Below are 25,530 nucleotides of genomic sequence, written 5' to 3'. Positions count from 1 at the left end.
CGACCTGTGAGTTGGACCCTTCCTGACATGAACAGCATGGAGAATCAAATCCTGAGAAGCTAGCGTTTGGAGCTACCCACAACATCCAGTTCCAGCTCCAAAGGACAATGGACCAAGGAAGCCTCTCTTCCCCCAGTCGAGACAATAAACCACCTGGGAACAGTCTGAATGAAGCTTGAGCACAGAATCCAAAAAAGTTTGAATCCCCCTTATGGCATATTACAGCACCTGATGGAACAAAACCAGCCAATGTCCCAGGACTCCAACCCAGAGCCAACACATCCATAATGTCGAGTCAGGGGTGGAGGAAGGCATCAAGTACTGTAACTGGACCTTGACAATCCCAAAGAGGAACCCACCAATGTATCAACTTACAAAGGGCAATTGGGGTTTGAACCCAATGGCAGAGGTGGAAGGGGGTGGAACCAGAGGAAGGACAGCTCCTGAAACCGCACACTGTCCAGAAAAAAATACGCAGGCAAATTTCAGATTCCCAAACAACTACTCGAGTCACCTGGGAATGCCTCAACACCCACGGGCAGCAATGCTGCAGTCGATTCCAAGTCTTTGCCAGAGGAAGAGAAAGCTAGGCCGACTGGAAGTCTCACATGAGGCCCAGCCAAGTCTGAACTGGGGGCAGCGCCAACTGGGACTTCTGCCAGTTTACCAGGAACCTGGTGAGCTTGCATTTGTTACAAGAGATTCCATCATTTGTTTATAATTGCTGGGGTGAATTTGGCAGTTTTGTGACTTCAGTCTCTTTAAATCCGTTGTGGTCTGTATTGGTTCACTGACTTCTTGGATGCTTTCCTGGTAGGCCAAACGGAACTCTACGACTGATGTGACCTAATAGTTAGGAGCCATCTCAGCGAGATGGCTTCAGTGGCTCTCCCCCCAGAACCAAACATGTACCGCAAAGCACAAATAAACTGTTAGGTTCTCATGTTAATGTGCAAATGCACAATAACATGTATATTAAACTGAACAACACTCCTTACCTAACCATGGGTCTGCCGATCAGATTAGCACAACGTCCAATTCCCGCCTTTCATATTTCCTTATTTTATCAAGTATAGCATATTAGTATACATATCATTATATGTTTTAATCTCAGAATTTCCTGAATTAAATACATTCAACAAGACCATAGAGTAATTTTCCCTTCCATATACTGTGTTGTATATCTATTACTAATGACAATTAACAAATGCTTCAAACATCTAAAACATTTCATCAAGGGATTACTCAATGGAATTACATGCAAGTATCAAATACACATCAATAATACTAACCAGGTTGTGAGGTTGAATGACTGATAGGAGAGGCCACAGTGTGTTCAATTGCTGGACTGGTTGAATTGCTAGTGTTTGTGGATTCATCACTCGTCCGTTTAAAGAAGTTGTGCTGCAGGCCGTAATAAGGAGTAATCCTCGTCTTTGGGTCATAGTCAAGCATTTTCTTTATCAGATCCTCAAATTTGAGATAGTCAGAAACAGAGTGACCCTGTTCGTTCAAGCGCCGACCACCTGGCCCACCACTTTCAACTCCAATAATGTCCCGCAATTTACGACTCATTGGTGGCTTATATTTCTTGCCGTCTTTAGGTTTTTTAAGTATATAAGTCCCGTCCGGCAATTTATCAAAATAACGCCGAGCTTTTGTGGCCATGTCTAGGATATGCTTGGGAGGCATTCCTAACACTTCCACAATTTTATTCATCTGGTCCACCTGTAAAAAAAAAATTTAAAATTCCATTTTATCAAATACTTAGAAGGCAAACATTTTATTACACTAGAATGTATGTTAAATCCTAATAAAAATCAACAGATTATATTCAAAATATAGTTAAGAATTTGTATGACTTCTGGATAAAATTTAGATCAAGGAAAATAATGAACAAAAACATTCAAACAGTTCAAAATACAAACACAAGTAGTTCACCTCATTGGCCCCTGAAAAGAGGTTCTCCCGTATGCATCTCCACGAGTATACAGCCAAGACTCCACATGTCAATGGCCATATTATAAGGAATTCCTAGCAATACCTCAGGTGACCGGTAGAATCGTGACTGAATGTACTGATATATCTGGAAAATAAACGAAGTGTCAAGTCACACAAAATGAACATCAATAATGCAAAGTGTCTTAAAAGAAATAATGTTCACTGAGGTACCCATGCCAGATTCTCAGGCTTTAGAAAATATATACATATATTGTATATATTTTATATACATATACTACTATACAGAGTATACTTTATCTCATTTGCGACCTGCACTCAGCCCAATAATTGAAACAAGATCCGAGGAGACAAAAAGATAGGTACATATAGGGAAAAAGGAGTGATTTTTTGTATTCATAAGGCAAGTCGAACTTATCCACCAAACATAAAATATGAAGTGAAGAAATCAGTGGTGTTATCTGCTTATTTCTTAGTAATAAAAGGTGATCTCACACAGATTGCCAGTAATATTGTTGGAAACATAATATTGTAATATTATATGGAAATGTAACTTAATCCCAAGTCCATGTCTTATGAGGGAAATGTTACTTTGGCTCAAAGAACACATACCTAAATTTAATAAAAATTAAGGTAACAGGAGCCAAATATAAATATTTCACAAATAAGGCAACAGGAGTGAAATATAAATCTTCCATATGCTAGTGAGGAACGGTCTCCAAATTTGACTTCTGGAGAAGCAAAAGTAAATGTGAACTATTTAAAGGCAACATTTATGATGCATTCCTAAAAATATTCTTATAAACTAAAGTAAGTCGCTGTGTTCCAACTAGCAATAAGAAATGATTAACACAAGACTTAATATCTACATGTTCACAATGCCATTAATGACTATATCTACACACATTTAATCCCAAACCCTCCATTACTCTATATAGTTCAGCTAGGTAACAAGTAAGCACATCTCTAGCATAAATTGTGTACAAAATTTCCCAATAAAGGTCTCTTACCGAGCTTCAACAGTTTGCGGATCCAAATATTTACAAAATAACGTTTCAAAATCCATTGTGTAAATATGTATACTGTGAGTTAATTTGCCAATACTATATGCTTCCACTATTTCTTTTTCCTTCATAACTACGATTACAGCCTCTAAGACACTTACCCTCTGCCCCATTTGACAAGAACTTCCAAAATCCACTATCTTAATTGCACTCCGCTTTGGATTGCAGAGTAGAATATTTTCCGGCTTTAGATCACAGTGGATTATTTGAAGCTCCGGCGTAGACAGGAAGAGGAGAGCGGTACAGAGTTGTTGCGCAAATTTACGAGTCAGGTTCAGTGACACGCCACGGAAGTTAGTGTTGCGCAGGAGGTCGTACAGGTTGTAAGATAACAGCTCGAAGACCAGGCATAGGTGATTGCGCCACATAAAATGCCGCTTCAAACGTACTGTTACAAAAAAATAAAAATGAAATGTTAAGATGGGGTTATTACCAGTAATGCAAATACAGTTTAAAACAAGTCCAATTTAGTTATCTTAGAATTCTTTAATTCTAATTAGAATTAGAAGAGAAGAAATTCATACACACAGTAATAATATCCTGACTCGGTCAGAAAATAAACATAAATAGCATCTTTAAAATAAAAACAGAAATTAATATTATTTATTGGGAATACAGTATTGTTATGTAAAAATAAACTGCAATGAACATAGGCACAAAACAGCTACAAAAAGTTTTTTAGGATAAATAGAATGAAATACAGTACTGTTAAACAGAGAAACGAATAATATACAGCATATATAATACATACATATATACAGGCACATGCTTGCAAACAAGATAGCTAAAAAGCAGAACCCAGGAGCTATGTCTCATTACTTCATAGAAAGTTAAGTACGAATGTAAGCATGCACGACACACACACGCATGCGCACACACAAGCGTTGAATGTAACGAAGCATCTCTTTCAAGGTGAGCAGCCCAGGTGGCTCCGTGAAGCCATCTCGCTGAAATGCCTTCCTATTACTAGGTCACATCAGCCGTGGAGTTATGTCTGGCCTACCGTGGACCAGTGCCAGTACCTGGCCCCCTCACATTATATATATATATATATATATATATATATATATATATATATATATATATATATATATATATATATATATATATATATATATATATACACATATATATACATATATATATATATATACATATATATATATACACATATATATATACATACATATATATATACATATATATATATATACATATATATATACATATATATATATATACATATATCTACATATATCTATATATATATATATATATATATATATATATATATATATATATATATATATCTATATATATATATATATATATATACATATATCTATATATATATATATATATATATATATACATATATCTATATATATATATATATATATATATAATACATATACATATATATATATATATATATATATATATATATATACATATACATATATATATATATATATATACATATACATATATATATATATATACATATATATATATATATATATATATATACATATACATATATATATATATATATATATATATATATATATATATATATATATATATATATATATATGCGAGGGGGGCCACATATATATATTTTTGGGGGGAAATGTGAGTATTATTTTCATCGGCGTCACCCCTGTTCTCTTATTATGTATGAGGGGGCATAGAGCAGGTGATATTCCACCACCCCACGGGTAAAGCATCCAGAAGGTCAGCTAACCAACACACATCACAGCTGGATTAAAAAATACCAAAGGCTCAAAACCAATAAATGAATTCCCCCCAACAATGTAAACTGTCAAATCTTTCTAAACAAGCATAAGCTCATCATCACAACCCCCCCCCCCCCACCAGTGGGGCAGAGCTCCTGGTGTCCAGCTGTTTACTAAGCCGACTCTGGAGCAGATGCACAAATAAAAAAACAAAAAAATAATGACCTGGAATGGGGGGAGGGAATCGGGGAGCTCACCCAGAAAGAGGCATTTTGCTACATTCCTGCTCGATACCTTCTTGATGGGGTTCTGGGAATTATTCTACTTCCCAAGCTTGGATCACTAGGCTGTTGCTTGGAGTGGGTCGCAGGCCCATATATCCGCCACAGCCAGGTTGGTCCAGCACTCCTTGGAGAAAATTATCTAGTTTTTCTCTTGAAGATGTCCAGCAATATTTGTTGTTGTTCTTGTTGAAATACTGTTGTTGTTGTTGAAATATTGCCGGTTGTTCCGGTAATATTTCTTATACTCGCTGGGAGGATGTTAAACAACCGTGGACCTCTGATGTTTATACAGTGTTCTCCGATTGTGCCTATGGCACCCCAATGTTGGGGTGCCATAGGCACTACAGCATCCCTGGGTTTCAATGCTGGGTTTCTGGGGCAGCCCTTTGCATCTCCCTAAAGTTGGGAACCACAAGGGAGCTCTACTACGGAGAAGAAAGAGAACAACTCACCAGGAAGGAGGAGAAACTGCAGGCAGTCAGAACAAAGACGAGACACCAGGCCAAGACACACAATCCAAGGTGACAGAGGCACAACAAGGCCCAGGAACAAACTAAATACTGGACCAATACAAATCTGTGGCCGCAAATTTCCGAACATCATGGGCATGAAGGTAGACCGCAGGCTGGTTGGACTTTGATACTGCAGACAACCTAAGAAACACAAGCCTAAGAACAGGAAACCAAGGAAACTGCATCAACCAACATAGCATCCACTGAAACATAACTCCTGGCACAAAAGTAGCGGCAGAGAGCCAACACCAGAAATTATGCAAACTTTGAAAAATGAATCCTAAACAAAAAGGGACATCATAAACGATGGGGAAAAAAAAGCAAGTACATGGTCCAAGGACTAAGTGGATTCAGGCAGTTCATAAGCAAGACGGAGGTGAAACAATGCACGAGACAGATTCCGAAGTGGCACCAAGGAAGTATCAATGCTGAATGCAAGCAGCATCGACTCTGCCAGCACCAAATGATAAGAGGCAACAGTATTCAGCACGAGATGCCAATTAAGAAACAACCATGAAAGAAATGAAGGCACCATGTGAACGGAGACCAAGGAGTAACAACATAAGGAAAGGAAGTGGCGAAAGAGCGTGCCAAAAAAACCTCATACTGCCGCCGGGACGACAAACGCAGTGGAACATCATCAATTCAGGCACATGCTCACTGTAGAAATGGTGATAATGAAACAAAAGATCAGATGTGAAAAACCGGAGAGAAGTTTGAACCAGAGGTACATCATCAGGGCCAATCTTCTGAAAGAGGCCTGGGATCAGATACCAAGCAAGCCAACAAAGCGAGGGAACCCCAGAGTAAGGAAACCTCTGGAAGAAACTTGCAGAAATGAATCCTGGGAAGAGCTGCATTAAGATCTCTTATACATGGAAATGGAAACATAAAAACCCCCCTCCCACTCTGAAGTAAAAGGGCCAAAGGTCCAACAAGGAACAAGGAACAAAGGAACATAAGGAACAAAGGAACATAAGGAAAAAAGGTCCAACTTAGATCCAAGGAAACCCAAGGTCCTCTCTCAGACTCCCACCCAACTCAGGAACCCAAACACAAAAACATTGAGACAGAGTTGAAATCCAAGCCCACAACGTGGTATAAGAAAGTGGAGTCCAAAGGAACCCACAGCTCAAAGGAAGAGGTTGGCTGGACCCAAAACCCAAAAATATCCCAGAGCCCAACAGCGGACATTGACAACAGTCAGCATCAGCGACATTACTGACTTGGTAGACCAGTGGGCACCGAGAGCCCCCCCCCCCCCACTGATTTGGGATGGGAGTGGGGTAGTGCCAACGGGCTTGCACTTGTTTCGAGAGATTAGATTATCTATCTACATTGATGAGGGAGTTCATTTAGTGGTTTCTAGGCTTCAGTCTCTTAATCCAGCAGTGGTCCATACTGGTTCAGTGACTCTAGATGCTTTCTCAGTCATGTTGTGGAGTGTCACCATGCTCTCTGCACCTCTGTGAGGAGGGCCAGGTTCTAGCTCTGGTCCCCCAATAGGCCAAATAGAATTCCACCGTTAACGTGACCTAGTAGTAGGGAGCCATCTCAGCAAGATAGCTTCAGGGGAACCACAAGGGCCACCCCAAGACAAAGTGTAAACAAAAGTGCAAACAGGATAACACACTGCATATGAAACTGGCAGGCACATGAATGGAAGTAAAAATATAAATAAGGACTCTGCCAAGACAATTATCACAGCCAATACAAAAACCAATCTTAGAATATACATCATCAAATATATACATCATCAGTTTGAATCCACATCTTGTGAAACATGCACACAAAATAATACAGTACAACCTCGATTCAACGTACCCCAATTTAACGAATCTTAGGATAGGTTGCACACTTTTCAGGCCAGATTTGCTCACCCCTTTTTGATGAACAATGGTTCGCCAAAGCGGGAAATGTGCGGATTTGCTTACAATGTTGGGACAGAGTTCACAGATTTTCGTTAATTATTTTCATTCAGATTTTCATTCAATCTGTGGACAGAGTTCACAGATTTCGTTTTTGCTCAATGTGAACAATTTTCGTTTACCGATTTATGGCACATGTATCTTTGCAGATTAATTTAAAGGCTGATGCGTGAATAGCTAGCTAATGTGTTGAAATCTTCTTATATACATTTTCTGCGATGAAAGATGTTTCACATCAGATAAAGGGTGGACAGATAAGGGAATACTGTACTGTAAACCTCACTTTACACTGAGGTTTCACTCACTTTCGTCTGTGTCGTCATAGTTCTGTGACGCATGACTTTGAAAGTTTCAGATAAAAAAATCATTTCTAAAACTGGTGTTTTAATAACTCTCTATAATCCTAATTAAACTGAACTAAATAAAACCAAATATATACTATAAAATGATTGACATCTGCTATTTGAGAAATTATTCATGTTATTGGCACAAGAACTCCATGGCGAGTGGATGGATCTAATCCATGTGCACACAGCACCATGCGTGTTTCATTCAATTTCGTCGCCACAGTTCAGTGACCAACAGTTTCGAAGTAATAAAATTAATAAATCGGTTCTAAAATAAGTATTTTTTATAGCTCTTATTAATCTTAATAATGTTGCTAAAATAAATATATAACCCAAAAATATATAATTTGATGTAAATCCAATACAGTATTAGAGAGAAATTTATGTTACTAGATCTGGCTTCAATACCAGCCTACTGTAGGGCATATAGACCTAATCTATACGCCCTACAGCAGTACCCAGCACGAGCACAGCCATACCCAGCACGAGCACAGCGGTACCCAGCACGAGCACAGCGGTACCCAGGACGAGCACAGCGGTACCCAGCACGAGCACAGCCATACCCCAGCACAAGCACAGCTGTACCCAGCACGAGCACAGCGGTACCCAGCACGAGCACAGCTTGTACCCAGCACGAGCACAGCATACCCCAGCACGAGCACAGCCATACCCCAGCACGAACACAGCTGTACCCAGCACGAGCACAGCGGTACCCAGCACGAGCACAGCGGTACCCAGCACGAGCACAGCGGTACCCAGCACGAGCACAGCCATACCCCAGCACGAGCACAGCTGTACCCAGCACGAGCACAGCTGTACCCAGCACGAGCACAGCTGTACCCAGCACGAGCACGGTGGTACCCAGCACGAGCACAGCCGTACCCAGCACGAGCACAGCCATACCCCAGCACGAGCACAGCTGTACCCAGCACGAGCACAGCTGTACCCAGCACGAGCATAGCCGTACCTATCACAAGCACAGCGGTACCCAGCACGAGCACAGCCGTACCCAGCACGAGCACAGCGGTACCCAGCACGAGCACAGCCGTACCTATCACAAGCACAGCGGTACCCAGCACGAGCACAGCTGTACCCAGCACGAGCACAGCCGTACCTATCACAAGCACAGCGGTACCCAGCACGAGCACAGCCGTACCCAGCACGAGCACAGCGGTACCCAGCACGAGCACAGCCGTACCTATCACAAGCACAGCGGTACCCCAGCACAGGCACAGCCGTACCCAGCACCAGTACAACAGCAGCCAGCGCCAGCTCAGCAGCAGCTGAAGTAAACACAGCAGCAGCGAGCACCAGCAAAGCTGTATGCAAACATGCAAGAACATAGTGAGTGAAGTGCACAGTTAGAATAAGTGTTAAATTTAAGTACAGTGTTAGTGCTAAAATCAAGGTTGCATTACAGTAATTTTAGTGTAAAATAGTTTTCATAAACTGTATTATAATACTCAACATACAGCAGAACTACTTATCAATACAGTGCTAACGGCATAATTCATTACACTACGTATTTACTGTACAGCATTCACAACTCCATGAGAATTCAAGATGGAGATAACTCCAACAATAAGATAAATAGCAACTGTAACACAGTATTTTTTTAGTAGAGTAGTAATATATAGGTACAGTATATAATATGGTAATGTATTTTTATTGTTACAAGAAAAAAAGATACTGATGCAAACGCCTCTTGAAGGTCACCTCTTGCAACGAAGCCAACCCTGCAACGCACCGGGGTTGGTGCCATAGGGTGCGTTGAATCGAGGTTGTACTGTACTTAAAATTTTCTTAGACTTGTGTTAAGGGAACTCAATCCAACACAGATAAAACAGAGAGAAGGACCAAAGGAGCTATGATCACTATATTCAAGGGAAGAGACAGGGTGGACATCAACAGGCAATTTCAAATTTGAAGCAAATGTAAAAAAAAATCAATACTGTAACTGTGAGCCCAAAATTAGATAACGCAGCAGCTGTGTGGTGCCCATATTTCAAGAAGCATATCAATAAATTATAAAAGGAACAAAGACAGTTCTAAATGGTTTCTAGATTTAACACACAAGAGCTATGAAGAGCAGTCAGAAGCAATAAATATGCCAAAGCTCGCAGACAGAAGAAAGTGAGGCAATGCGCTCGCCACATACAAAATCATGACAGGAATTGAAGTCGAAAGAGGCATTTTTTTTAACCTGCAATTTCAATAACACATATGCCAATTATATATAGGATAATTTTCATTTTCAAATTTAAATTTATAATGGAATAAATTTAAATTTAATGAGGTAAGTGGATGCAAAAACCATCAGAAGCATCAAAATATCACACGACAATGTCCTTGTTCCGGACTTCCCTTTGTCTAGAACATACTTGCTTGCCCCTTACTGTTCCATTCAACATTAGCTTTAATAACTGTGAATGGAGATGGCATCAATGCCTTTGCAAAGTACACTGCAATTACCACCTGCACTTCACAAGTATTTTCTTATCTCTGATGCATTTGAATTTCTAACGTCCACCCTTGTCCTTTAATCCTATTATATTCCTCATTTGGAAAAGCGGTCTCTGTACTCGCCGAGGTGTGCTTGCGGGGGTTGAGCTCTGGCTCTTTGGTCCCACCTCTCACCCGTCAATCAGCTGGTGTACAGATTATCTTGAGGTTATCTTGAGATGATTTCGGGGCTTTAGTGTCCCCGCGGCCCGGTCCTTGACCAGGCCTCCACCCCCAGGAAGCAGCCCGTGACAGCTGACTAACACCCAGGTACCTATTTTACTGCTAGGTAACAGGGGCATAGGGTGAAAGAAACTCTGCCCATTGTTTCTCGCCGGCGCCCGGGATTGAACCCGGGATCACAAGTCCAGTGTGCCGTCTGCTCGGCCGACCGGCTCCCAGTCAGTCGGCCAGAGAGTCCTGAGCCTACTGGGCTCTTGTCTTTATGCTTGTGTATTGGGGGAAGAGGGATGAGAGGTCAACAGATGGTGGCACAGTGTGTCAGTACCCCAGTTATTAGGTTCTAGGTCCAAACACTTATTTCACTTAAAAAGTATTATCACTAGGTGCTACGCCTACATTTTTTTCATGTAACAAAACTTTGCTTGTCCTCCTATCTCGGCTCCTATCCTGTCCTCCTATCTCGGCTCCTATCATGTCCTCCTATCTCGGCTACTATCCTGTCCTCTTATCTCGGCTCCTATCCTGTCCTCCTATCTCGGCTCCTATCCTGTCCTCCTATCTCGGCTACTATCCGGTCCTCCTATCTCGGCTACTATCCTGTCCTCCTATCTCGGCTACTATCCTGTCCTCCTATCTCGGCTACTATCCTGTCCTCCTATCTCGGCTACTATCCTGTCCTCCTATCTCGGCTACTATCCTGTCTTCCTATCTCGGCTACTATCCTGTCCCCCTATCTCGGCTCCTATCCTGTCCTCCTATCTCGGCTACTATCCTGTCCTCCTATCTCGGCTACTATCCTGTCCTCTTATCTCGGCTCCTATCCTGTCCTCCTATCTCGGCTACTATCCTGTCCTCCTATCTCGGCTACTATCCGGTCCTCCTATCTCGGCTACTATCCGGTCCTCCTATCTCGGCTACTATCCGGTCCTCCTATCTCGGCTACTATCCTGTCCTCCTATCTCGGCTACTATCCGGTCCTCCTATCTCGGCTACTATCCTGTCCTCCTATCTCGGCTACTATCCTGTCCCTCCTATCTCGGCTACTATCCTGTCCTCCTATCTCGGCTACTATCCTGTCCTCCTATCTCGGCTACTATCCTGTCCTCCTATCTCGGCTACTATCCTGTCCTCCTATCTCGGCTACTATCCTGTCCTCCTATCTCGGCTACTATCCTGTCCTCCTATCTCGGCTACTATCCTGTCCTCCTATCTCGGCTACTATCCTGTCCTCCTATCTCGGCTACTATCCTGTCCTCCTATCTCGGCTACTATCCTGTCCTCCTATCTCGGCTACTATCCTGTCCTCCTATCTCGGCTACTATCCTGTCCTCCTATCTCGGCTACTATCCTGTCCTCCTATCTCGGCTCCTATCCTGTCCCCTATCTCGGCTACTATCCTGTCCCCCTATCTTGGCTCCTATCCTGTCCTCTTATCTCGGCTACTATCCTGTCCTCCTATCTCGGCTCCTATCCTGTCCTCTTATCTCGGCTACTATCCTGTCCTCCTATCTCGGCTCCTATCCTGTCCTCTTATCTCGGCTCCTATCCTGTCCTCCCATCTCGGCTCCTATCCTGTCCTCCTATCTCGGCTCCTATCCTGTCCTCCTATCTCGGCTACTATCCTATCCTCTTATCTCGGCACCTATCCTATCCTCTTATCTCGGCTACTATCCTGTCCTCCTATCTCGGCTGCTATGCTGTCCCCCCTATCTTGGCTCCTATCCTGTCCTCTTATCTTGGCTACTATCCTGTCCTCCTATCTCGGCTCCTATCCTGTCCCCCCTATCTTGGCTCCTATCCTGTCCTCTTATCTTGGCTACTATCCTGTCCTCTTATCTCGGCTCCTATCCTGTCCCATCTCGGCTCCTATCCTGTCCTCCTATCTCGGCTCCTATCCTGTCCTCCTATCTCAGCTCCTATCCTGTCCTCCTATCTCGGCTACTATCCTATCCTCTTATCTCGGCACCTATCCTATCCTCTTATCTCGGCTTCTATTCTGTCCTATCTTGGCTACTATCCTATCCTCTTATCTCGGCTCCTATCCTATCCTCTTATCTCGGCTTCTATCCTGTCCTCCTATCTTAGCTACTATCCTATCCTCTTATCTCGGCTCCTATCCTGTCCTCCTATCTCGGCTACTATCCTATCCTCTTATCTCGGCTACTATCCTATCCTCTTATCTCGGCTCCTATCCTATCCTCTTATCTCGGCTCCTATCCTATCCTCTTATCTCGGCTTCTATTCTGCCCTCCTATCTTAGCTACTATCCTATCCTCTTATCTCGGCTCCTATCCTATCCTCTTATCTCGGCTTCTATTCTGCCCTCCTATCTTAGCTACTATCCTATCCTCTTATCTCGGCTCCTATCCTATCCTCTTATCTCGGCTTCTATTCTGCCCTCCTATCTTAGCTACTATCCTGTCCTCCTATCTCGGCTACTATCCTGTCCTCCTATCTCGGCTACTATCCTGTCCTCCTATCTCGGCTACTATCCTGTCCTCCTATCGTGGCTCCTATCCTGTCCTCTTATCTTGGCAACTATCCTGTCCTCTTATCTCGGCTCCTATCCTGTCCCATCTCGGCTCCTATCCTGTCCTCCTATCTCGGCTCCTATCCTGTCCTCCTATCTCAGCTCCTATCCTGTCCTCCTATCTCGGCTACTATCCTATCCTCTTATCTCGGCACCTATCCTATCCTCTTATCTCGGCTTCTATTCTGCCCTCCTATCTTAGCTACTATCCTGTCCTCCTATCTCGGCTACTATCCTGTCCTCCTATCTCGGCTACTATCCTGTCCTCCTATCTCGGCTACTATCCTGTCCTCCTATCTCGGCTACTATCCTGTCCTCCTATCTCGGCTACTATCCTGTCCTCCTATCTCGGCTACTATCCTGTCCTCCTATCTCGGCTACTATCCTGTCTTCCTATCTCGGCTACTATCCTGTCCTCCTATCTCGGCTACTATCCTGTCCTCCTATCTCGGCTACTATTCTGCCCTCCTATCTTAGCTACTATCCTGTCCTCCTATCTCGGCTACTATCCTGTCCTCCTATCTCGGCTACTATCCTGTCCTCCTATCTCGGCTACTATCCTGTCCTCCTATCTCGGCTACTATCCTGTCCTCCTATCTCGGCTACTATCCTGTCTTCCTATCTCGGCTACTATCCTGTCCTCCTATCTCGGCTACTATCCTGTCCTCCTATCTCGGCTACTATCCTGTCCTCATATACCTTCCAAGAGTTACAAGTCACCAAGAGTTGGCGTTTTTCCATTAATATTACCTATTATTACAAATTTACTATCACAAGGATATGGCTTGTTGATGAGTAATTTAAATTGTGTTTCAAGTCAAATCCCTCTTACATGAGCTGTGCATGCAAAGCTAGTTTAATCCAGGATAGCTGTCCTGGATTAATCTAAACAGTAAATCTGTTTTCATCAACAGATTTAATCCTAAATGTGTTGATGTCAAACTCTTTAGTTGCTTATAGTTTCTTTCATTTCTTTAGTGTCTTTCTAGTGTATTTTTAATTTGTATGTCATAATATATCTCAACTAAAATTGTAAGCTGTTACATATAAGAATGTATGTAAAATACCTGGATATATATACATAAAAGTCATCTAATGAATAAAGAAATAAAAATCAATCACACTTATTTTCACTCCGTTACAGTACATAAAGATAACGGACTTTACTGTTACAAAAGGACCAAAACATCCTCAAAAGATAATCACGAGCAACTCCCATAACAAAAATACTGAAAACCAAATATATATGTTGTTGTTTAAATGCATTTAAGCCACAGTTACCTGCAAACTGATACCAAGTATTTAGTTACCTTCTAAACTAAGAGCCAGCACAAAACAAAGATACACGGCAAATTAAAACACACACACAGACAAGCGTATCCCGCCAAACACACACCGAAACTACGACGTTAGTACAACGTTTGAACAAGTTTTAGCACCTCCTAACCAGTTAGAACAGCCAATATAGCAAGTTGTAGCAAGCGGAAAATAGAGACAGTTACGGTTTGTGTTTCCAGGGATGTAACTGTTCCCAGAGTACACAACACAATTGTTATCAATTCTGCCCAGCATGTACACCCCCACAGCCTTAAAAAAGCAATAAATACACACAGAAATCACAATAGCGTGAATCAAAAGAACAGATCCACAGGGGCCATGACGAGGGTTCGAACGTTGACCAGACCACACACTAGAAGGTGAAGGGACGACAACGTTTCGGTCCATCCTGGACCATTCTCAAGTCGATTGTGAGATCGACTTGAGAATGGTCCAGGACGGACCGAAACGTCGTCGTCCCTTCACCTTCTAGTGTGTGGTCTGGTCAACATACTTTAGCCACGTTATTGTGACTCATCGCCTGCGAGGGTTTGAATCTACGCACGAGATGTTCCCAGACGCCCCCTAGTCAACTGTGTCACGACATGATCTTATCCCGTGCATGGGTTCGAACCCTCATCAAGGTCCTTGTGGATTAGTTCAAGAAATAAATACATTTCATTGCTCTACTACCTTTACATAATCTACTTACAAACTACTCAATGAAGGTAACAACAAAACACTTTGCCAGCTGAATGACCGACAACCTTTACTTTAAATGTTTATTCCCTTAAATGACAACATGCACATTCCAGGGATGGAGAAGTTATGTGTTAATCTACTCGCCACACACCACTCATCTACATCTCGCATAGTAATCTACTCACCACGCCATACTCAATTACACCCAACACAATTATCTACTCAGACTACTACTCTCAGCTACACACACACACACAGGCAGGACCAAAGAGCCAAACCTAAAACCCCCACAAGCACAATTAGGTGAGTACACACACACACCAAAAAAAACTAATCTACTCACCACACCACTCAACTACAATAATCTACTCGGACTAATACTCTCAACTACATCTTACATCTGACAGCAATTACCAAGCCAAACTACTAACCTTATCGGTGGCGAGTGATGCAGAAAAGCACATACCGTATTGAGCTACTGGGTAGGAAAGCCAAAGCTTTGTCTACATAGAAACCAAAGTAAAGGAGGACAGACACGACAGAGAGAGAGCAAAATATAACAAATATAACTGAAATTAAACAAATAAAACACTGTAACATAATATAATATATAAGGGGTGGTATAATAATATAATAGGGTAGTTAGGAGAAGCAAATACTCAAGAAATCAGGAGACTAATGACAAATTTTCTCCGAGTGCTCCCTTATTTGTTTCTCCGAGGCTATGGGTCTCCCACAACTGCACCAGAGGTAGTACACCTCCCCCTATACATATCTACATATACAGTATTTTATATATATAAATAAAATATAAATGGTGGAGACAGACTCTGTACTGTGTATGGAGTTTGCCTCAATCACATCACTTCCTAATGCATTCTATTTGTTATCTACCCTGACACTAAAAAAAAAAAAAAAGTCCTATCTAACATCTCTATGGCTAATTTAGTTACTCAATTTCCACTTGTGTCCCCTAGTGTGTGCTCCCCGCCCCCCCACACCTATGTTAAATAAACTGTCTTTATCTACCCAATCAATTCCTCTGACAATCTTGTATGTGGTGATTATGTCGCCCTTAGCTCATGTTTCTTCCAACATCATGAGGTTTAGTTCCCATAGTCTCTCCTCGTAGCTCGTGCCTTTCAGCTCAGGTACTATTCTAGTGGCGTACCACTGAACCTTCTCTAATTTGATCTTATGATCGACAAGATACAGACTCCATGCTGAAGCTGCATACTCCAGGATTGGTTTGACATATGTGGAATACAACAGGCATGTCAAATTGAGGGTACCCCAAGGGTCACATGGGTCACATTTGTGTTGTCATGAGGGCCTTTTCCAAAGTTTTTAAACTTTAAATGACCAAATTACAGTATCCTCAGTGTAGGCTGCAGGTGTGCTCGCAAAGTGCTGCATGTTTGACATGCCTGGTATACAAGGTTCGGAATGATTCCTCACACAAGTTTCTAAAGGCCGTTCTTACGTTGGCCAACCTGGCATATTCTGCTGATGATATCCTCTTGATGCGAGATTCAGGGGACAGAGGTTTAACCCCCAGGTCTTTCTCACTCTCTGATTCTTGAAGAATTTCATCTCCCAATGGTACCTTGTATCTGGCCTCCTGCTCCCTAAATCTATCTTCATTACTTTACATTTGCTTTGCACCTTTGTTTCCTTAGGTTGAATCTGTGACCTCTTGTTCGTGAAGTTGCTGATTTCAGGAATCCCTCATTGTCAATTTGGTCGATTCCCAATATTATTTTGTAAGCGGTAATCATATCATCTCTTTCTTCTATAGGTAGCTTTGTAGCATATCTAGCTTTGGCATATTTAACGCCTCTAGCCTTTCCTCATACCCGTTCGTTTTTAGTTTCGGAAGCCATTTTGTAGAAGGCCTTTGTGCCTTTTCCAGTTTATTGATGTACTTCTTGAGATGTGGGCAAGCTAGGGAAGCTAGCTTGGTACCTGGTCAGACATGCAAACGAATAACTGAACAGTGGCCACCATGCAACTGCTGCATATTCTAATTTTGGTCTCACAAATGTCATGAACAGTTTCTTCAGTATTTTACCATGTAATTAAAAGTGATTCTGAAGTTGGAAGGTGACACATATACTCCTCGCACAGTGTTCTTTATGTGTTCCTCTGGTGACAGTCATCCAAAACCACCCCTTCTTGAGGTTATCTTGAGATGATTTCAGGGCTTTAGTGTCTCCGCGGCCCGGTCCTCGACCAGGCCTCCACCCCCAGGAAGCAGCCTGTGACAGCTGACTAACACCCAGGTACCTATTTTACTGCTAGGTAACAGGGGCATAGGGTGAAAGAAACTCTGCCCATTGTTTCTCGCCGGCGCCCAGGATCGAACCCAGGACCACAGGATCACAAGTCCAGCGTGCTGTCTACTCGGCCGACCAGCTCCCCCTATCTAACCTAATAAGATAAGTTGCCCAACAAGTGGAATTTTCCTGAAATTATATATTTTTCACAATTTTTCTTATGGAATTATAAAGCTTTCCATTACATTAAAAACTATTTTTTTTACTTTTAAGTTGAATTAACCAACAGATTTTATCACACCTGTCCTAGCCAAACCTAAGTCAGTAATTCATGCTCTAATTATAATAATATAATTGGGAATAAACCAGTTTGAAAACAAATATTTGAAAATAACAAAATCGCTGCCTGTTAGGCAAATTGAACCTTGCATACTAGGCGAAGTAGTGTGGTTCTGGCTATTAGCAATCACACACACAAACATACATGAGAGTTTGGGTAAATATAAATAGTACAGTAACTGCCACATATGGGCCAATTGACCTTTTGCAGTGACTTTAATTATGTTCGAATGATGATCGGTTGAACCTGGTATTCTTCATTACAAGCATGCAGAATTGTGAAAACCCTACAAACATAATCAGTATACATATAATGTACACTGCCCAACTTTTTTTCCGACCTTCGACTGTTCGGTTAGTCATTTGCAAGTCTGACCAGGTACCAAACTAGCTTCCCCAACATCCCCCAGCCAGGAAAGGACTATGTAGTTTGGTGGCCAGACACCAAGTCGCAGTGGCGTGACCTCTGCACCTGTTTTGACTACCCAGGCTTGTTTTCGTGGTTCCCTGCGGCGGATAAAGCCCTTCCCCCTCTTTCACCGTTTTATATCTGTGAATATATACATTGCATCCTGCCACTATGGCATCAGGAAATGCAAGGTTTAGGGCTTCAACAAGCAGTAAAGCTGAGAGAATTTAATTTTGAACAAGTAGCTAAGCTTATAAAGGAAAATTAATTTGGCATTACAGTGAAACTTCGGTATTCAAACAAAGTTATTCCTAACTCGAGTATTTTGGCACTTGGACACTGTGTTCACGTTCGGTACTCGTCCGTTTGCACACACTTAAACATGCATCCCTGAAGCGTCAGTTTCACCATAGCTATCATTCAGTGCACACCACTAGACTTCTCCAAACTTTCTCCGATATTTTTGATATTCTTAGTGTAAATAAGTCACCATGTCACCTAAGAAAGTTAGTGATAAGAGCGTGCATGCGCGCGTGCGTGCGTGTGTGTAATTACCTAAGTGTAATTACCTAAGTGTAGTTACAGGATGAGAGCTATGCTCGTGGTGTCCCGTCTTCCCAGCACTCTTTGTCATATAACGCTTTGAAACTACTGACGGTCTTGGCCTCCACCACCTTCTCACTTAACTTGTTCCAACCGTCTACCACTCTATTTGCGAAGGTGAATTTTCTTATATTTCTTCGGCATCTGTGTTTAGCTAGTTTAAATCTATGGCCTCTTGTTCTTGAAGTTCCAGGTCTCAGGAAGTCTTCCCTGTCGATTTTATCAATTCCTGTTACTATTTTGTACGTAGTGATCATATCACCTCTTTTTCTTCTGTCTTCTAGTTTTGGCATATTTAATGCTTCTAACCTCTCCTCGTAGCTCTTGCCCTTCAGTTCTGGGAGCCACTTAGTAGCATGTCTTTGCACCTTTTCCAGTTTGTTGATGTGCTTCTTAAGATATGGGCACCACACAACAGCTGCATATTCTAGCTTTGGCCTAACAAAAGTCATGAACAATTTCTTTAGTATATCGCCATCCATGTATTTAAATACAATTCTGAAGTTAGAAAGCATTGCATAGGCTCCTTGCACAATATTCTTAATGTGGTCCTCAGGTGATAGTTTTCTATCTAGAACCACTCCTAGATCTCTTTCTTTATCAGAATTCTTTAAAGATTTCTCACAATATATAGGTTGTGTGGGGTCTATGTTCTCCTATTCCACATTCCATAACATGACATTTATTAACATTAAATTCCATTTGCCAAGTGGTGCTCCATATACTTATTTTGTCCAGGTCTTCTTGAAGGGCATGACAATCATCTAAATTTCTTATCCTTCCTATTATCTTAGCATCATCAGCAAACATGTTCATATAATTCTGTATACCAACTGGTAGATCATTTATGTACACAATAAACATCACTGGTGCAAGAACTGAACCCTGTGGTACTCCACTTGTGACATTTCTCCATTCCGATACATTGCCTCTGATTACTGCCCTCATTTTTCTATCAGTCAGAAAATTTTTCATCCATGATAGAAGCTTACCTGTCACCCCTCCAATAATTTCCAGTTTCCAGAACAACCTCTTATGTGGAACTCTGTCGAAAGCCTTTTTTAGGTCCAGATAGATGCAGTCAACCCAGCCATCTCTTTCCTGTAATATCTCTGTGGCCCGATCATAGAAACTGAGTAAATTCGATACACAGGATCTTCCTGATCGAAAACCATACTGTCTGTCTGTGTGAATATATCATTTCTCTCCAGGTGTTCTACCCATTTAGTTTTGATTAGCTTTTCCAATACTTTCACTATTACACTTGTCAATGATACAGGTCTATAATTGAGGGGGTCTTCCCTGCTGCCACTTTTGTAGATTGGAACTATGTTAGCCTGTTTCCACACGTCTGCTACGATTCCTGTACACAGGGATGCCTGAAAGATCAGGTGAAGTGGAATGCTGAGCTCAGATGCACATTCTCTCAGAACCCATGGTGAAACGCCATCTGGGCCAGCTGCTTTGTTCCTCCCGAGCTCCTTTAGCATATTTTCCACTTCATCTTTAGACACCTCTATCCGCTCTATGTTGTTCTCTGGAATTCTTATTGTGTCTGGTTCTCTGAAGATTTCATTTTGTACAAACACACTTTGGAACTTTTCATTTAATGTTTCACACATTTCCCTTTCATTTTCCGTGAATCTGTTTCCCATTTTCAACCTCTGGATATTATCCTTTACCTGCAATTTGTTGTTTATGAATTTGTAGAATAGGCCCGGGTCTGTTTTACATTTATCTGCTATCCCTTTTTCAAAATTTCTTTCTGCCTCTCTCCTTACTGCTGTATAATTGTTTCTCGCATCTTTGTATCGCTGGTATGTTTGGGGGTTTGGCCTCTTCCTATACTGATTCCATTTTTGTGTCTTTTGGTCTCTTGCCCTCTCATAATTTCTGTCGAACCAATCCTGTTTTCTGGTCCTGCATCTCTGTTTTGGTATGAATGTTTGTGTGCCTTCCTCGTATAGTTTTAAAAATTTGGCATACATTTCATTTACTTCCCTGCCTAGCAACAATTTTGTCCAATTACACTCATTAAAAAAATTTCGAAGTTCCCCATAGTTGCCTCTCTTTAAATCGAGTTTATCAACTGTTTCAATGTCCCCATTTTCTTCTAGATGATATCTTAAAGCATATTTAATGTCTAACAGGACGTGATCACTCTTTCCCAAGGGAGGAAGGTACTGGATGTCAAAAATCTCTTCTTCTTTCCTGGTGAATACTAGATCCAGTACTGACGGTATATCTCCTTCCCTCATTCTTGTGGCTTGCTTTATGTGTTGATACAAGAATGTCTCCAGAATGAGGTTCACAAATCTGCATGTCCAAAAGTCCTCCGTTCTTGCTTCATAGGCCTCCCAGTCTATTGCTCTAAAGTTGAAGTCCCCCAGTATCAACAGTCGTGATTTATCTTTATCTGCTGTGTGTTTAGTGTGTGTGTGTGTGTGTGTGTGTGTGTGTGTGTGTGTGTGTGTGTGTGTGTGTGTGTGTGTGTGTGTGTGTGTGTGTGTGTGTGTGTGTGTGTGTGTGTGTGTGTGTGTGTGTGTGTGTGTGTGTGTGTGTGTGTGTGTGTGTGTGTGTGTGTGTGTGTGTGTGTGTGTGTGTGTGTGTGTGTGTGTGTGTGTGTGTGTGTGTGTGTGTGTGTGTGTGTGTGTGTGTGTGTGTGTGTGTGTGTGTGTGTGTGTGTGTGTGTGTGTGTGTGTGTGTGTGTGTGTGTGTGTGTGTGTGTGTGTGTGTGTGTGTGTGTGTGTGTGTGTGTGTGTGTGTGTGTGTGTGTGTGTGTGTGTGTGTGTGTGTGTGTGTGTGTGTGTGTGTGTGTGTGTGTGTGTGTGTGTGTGTGTGTGTGTGTGTGTGTGTGTGTGTGTGTGTGTGTGTGTGTGTGTGTGTGTGTGTGTGTGTGTGTGTGTGTGTGTGTGTGTGTGTGTGTGTGTGTGTGTGTGTGTGTGTGTGTGTGTGTGTGTGTGTGTGTGTGTGTGTGTGTGTGTGTGTGTGTGTGTGTGTGTGTGTGTGTGTGTGTGTGTGTGTGTGTGTGTGTGTGTGTGTGTGTGTGTGTGTGTGTGTGTGTGTGTGTGTGTGTGTGTGTGTGTGTGTGTGTGTGTGTGTGTGTGTGTGTGTGTGTACTCACCTATATGTACTCACCTATATGTGCTTGCAGGATCGAGCATTGACTCTTGGATCCCGCCTTTCGAGCATCGGTTGTTTACAGCAATGACTCCTGTCCCATTTCCCTATCATACCTGGTTTTAAAATTATGAATAGTATTTGCTTCCACAACCTGTTCCTGAAGTGCATTCCATTTCCCCACTACTCTCACGCTAAAAGAAAACTTCCTTACATCTCTGTGACTCATCTGAGTTTCAAGCTTCCATCCATGTCCTCTCGTTCTGTTACTATTCCGTGTGAACATTTCGTCTATGTCCACTCTGTCAATTCCTCTGAGAATCTCATACGTTCCTATCATGTCCCCCCTCTCCCTTCTTCTTTCTAGTGTCGTAAGGCACAGTTCCCTCAGGCGCTCTTCATACCCCATGTGTGTGTGTGTGTGTGTGTGTGTGTGTGTGTGTGTGTGTGTGTGTGTGTGTGTGTGTGTGTGTGTGTGTGTGTGTGTGTGTGTGTGTGTGTGTGTGTGTGTGTGTGTGTGTGTGTGTGTGTGTGTGTGTGTTTGTTGGGGGGGGGGGGGGGGACACCCACCAAGAGGTTCACAGCTGTTCAACACCCTCCCAGCAAGCATTAAAAATATTGCTGGAACAAAGGTGGATGTATTCAAGAGGCACTTTGATAAGTTCTTGCAAGAAGTGCAGGATCAACCAGGCTGTAGTGGATATGTGGGCCTGCGAGCCGCTCCAAGCAACAGCCTGTTAAACCAAGTTACCACAAGTCAAGCCTGGCTTCAGGTGGGCTCGGGAGTAGAAGAACTCCCAGAACCCTCTCCAGGTATACTCCAGGTACAGCTCCTACAGATTTTCTCATTGACACATCACATTAGTGTGATTAGTCTGTGAATATATTTATTTTTGTAGTCTGGAACAGATTAATCCAATTTACATTAATCCTTATGGGAAGAAGTGTTCAGTACTCAAGCAGATCAGCACTCGATCCGCCTTTGGGAATAAATTTAATTTGAGTTCCGAGGTTCCACTGTACTGTACTAGGAATATTGTCTGTGCCAAATACAAAGTTAGCAAAACCACTTTTTTATGATAAATTAAAGGCTAAAGAGAATATATTTGCAAATTATGCTAAAAGCGATAGATGTAGCTATGCGCAGAAGATAAGCACTTAGTAATGCTTGGGTTAAAAGTATTGACGAGGCTGTCTGGGAGTGGGACAGGCAGACATGATAACTCAAAAGAAACCAGTGCCAGGGTTGGCTAACCAAGGAAACGCCCAAGCATTTTCATCAGCAAATGAAGCTTCGTGATACAGTAATTGCGAGTACAGTAGTGAGTGGCAAAGAGGCTCAAAGTTCATCATGGTTATAAGGCATGTGAAATCAAGATGAAAAGCAATTCTGTTGATGCCAAAAGTGCAGAAGAATGTGCTCAAATTTGGGAAGATCATGCAGGACAATTCTGTATCTCCTGAGCAAATTTATAATGCTGGTGAAATAAGCTTTGCATTGGCATGTGTTGGACGGTTATACATACACTCATCAGGGTGAAAGTGATGGTTCAGCTAGGTTTAAGGGAAAAAAAAAAAAAGGGATCTTTACATGTTGTGCAAATACAGCTGGCACACAAACTCAAATTACTCATTAGTGGCAAAAATCTAAATCCAAGGGCATTTAAAGGGTGTCAAGAATACTGTCCCTGTGATTTATAAGGCTCAGCCCAGTTCATGGCTGTCTAGAGCCATTTTTCATGAATGGTTGTTAAGTAATTTTGTACCCAATGTAAAATACCATTTGAACAGCATTGGCTTGCCAGAGAGTAGCAAAGTGATGCTCTTTCTTGATACAAGTGCAACACATCCACAGGATGATGAACTAGTTTAGGGCAATATGTTTGGTACATTTTTGCCACCCAACACAATTTCCTTGATCCAACCCATGGATCATATAATAATTTTGAATCTCAAACTCCATTTCAAAACTAAATTTGGCAAACAACTCCATGCTTGGAGGGAGCCGGCTGGCCGAGCGGACAGCACACTGGACCTGTGATCCTTTGGTCCTGGGTTCGATCCCGGGCGCCGGCGAGAAACAATGGGCAGAGTTTCAATCACCCTATGCCCCTGTTACCTAGCAGTAAAATAGGTACCTGCGTGTTAGCCAGCTCTCACGGACTGCTTCCTGGGGGTGGAGGCCTGGTCGAGGACCGAGCCGCGGGGACACTAAAGCCCCGATATCATCTCAAGATAACCTCAAGAAGATGCTAAGTAGGGGGTTATCTTGAGGTTATCTTGAAATGATTTTGGGGCTTAGCGTCCCCGCGGCCCGGTCCTCGACCAGGCCTCCTTTTTCATTACACATTCCCATGAAGTGGCCAGTAACAGCTGTCTAATGCCCAGGTATCTATTTACTGCTAGGTGAACAGGTACATCAGGGGTGTAAGAAACTTTGCCCATTCGTTCCCCAGCCTCCACTGGGGATCGAACCTGGAACCTTTGGGCTACGAATCCCGAGCGCTGTCCACTCAGCTGTCAGGGTAATGCCAAAGATTTTTTGAAAACTGTTTACTATGAAGTCAGCTGTATGGTGTATTGCACACGCCTGAGAAATGATCAAGCAATCAACCTTGAAGCATGCCTGGAACAAATTTTGGTCTGCAGCTGGTTTGTTTGCTGACGATGACAACAATGCTGCAGATTTTGAAGAATTTGGTGCAAAGAAAGAAATTGCGCAGAAGAAATTATGACAAGAACTCCTTGCTTGTGCTATGGGTATGCACAGTCCCAACAACCGAGAAACGAACTGATCACAGCCAATCTTGAGGAAGAAGTGGACGCATGGATCGAGTGTGATCTAGATGTTAATCTGCACCGAGCATGACTGATGATGCTATTATTAATTTGGTGACAGAAAATAGTCAAGAAGAATTTGCAGGATTCAGAAGATTCACCAGAGGAGGAAGATAGAAGAACTCAAGCAAGCATGGTAGAGGTAAAGAAAAGTTTGGAAATCATTTTAAAGTTGATGGAGAGAAGATCTTATGTCAATCGTCAAAATCTGATGTAATTTTACAGATTTTAAAACAGTTTGAAAAAGGCAATGAAATGGTTTGAAGCAATTAACACTCAAGGAGATGTTTCAAAGGGCTTCCAAGAGAACTTGAACTGGAGCCTTGTCTTCCTCCTCCATCTCAACCCTCAACATCTCGGCCTCGGCCTCAATTAACACCACCATACTCACCTAGACATCATTGCAAGATCTTACATATGTGGAGAAACATCTGGACACTTGGTGAGTACCCATATTAATGACAATACTGTGTTACTACTCATTGTTATTACCAATATTCTGTGGCATTTTGTTTAAAGTAGCTAGTGAAGCAATAATGTATTATTTACTTTTGTACATAAAATTATTATTTTTCGTGTCTGGAAGGATTCGACGAAATATTCGATCACGACAGCCAATCTAATTCCGACTGGAACCAAAGTGATCAGATTCAAGGATGTCAAGTGAAATTATAATGGAGTTTTATATCAAGAGGATTACCGCAGTGGTATATTAACACGTGTGACGATAACATGCACATTTTCTCATTCTCCGACGATCACTGTCATTTTCCTTAACCGCTTTATTGTGTGTGCATGTGTATTTGCAAGGACTACAGTCTTACAAACAAATTCAAACAGGAAAACCCTTATAACCTTCCCAGAAGTAGAAAGAATAA

At 42.1% G+C, this 25,530-nt stretch overlaps 1 protein-coding gene across 1 annotated transcript in view; it reads right to left on the bottom strand.

Moving 5' to 3' along the window:
* Window positions 1-25,530, bottom strand: part of LOC123750599 (serine/threonine-protein kinase minibrain) — a 156,497-nt gene that overhangs the window by 8,010 nt on the left and 122,957 nt on the right. Inside the window, 4 exon segments of the mRNA XM_069333700.1 lie at window positions 1,293-1,728; window positions 1,942-1,960; window positions 1,962-2,086; window positions 3,125-3,411. Coding sequence (XP_069189801.1) covers window positions 1,293-1,728; window positions 1,942-1,960; window positions 1,962-2,086; window positions 3,125-3,411 — 867 coding nt within the window.

This window comes from Procambarus clarkii, chromosome 4 (genome assembly GCF_040958095.1).
Source record: "Procambarus clarkii isolate CNS0578487 chromosome 4, FALCON_Pclarkii_2.0, whole genome shotgun sequence".
NCBI lineage: Eukaryota > Metazoa > Arthropoda > Malacostraca > Decapoda > Cambaridae > Procambarus > Procambarus clarkii.
Note: the sequence above shows the minus strand (reverse complement) of the source record. Positions and strands in the feature narration are given on the sequence as shown.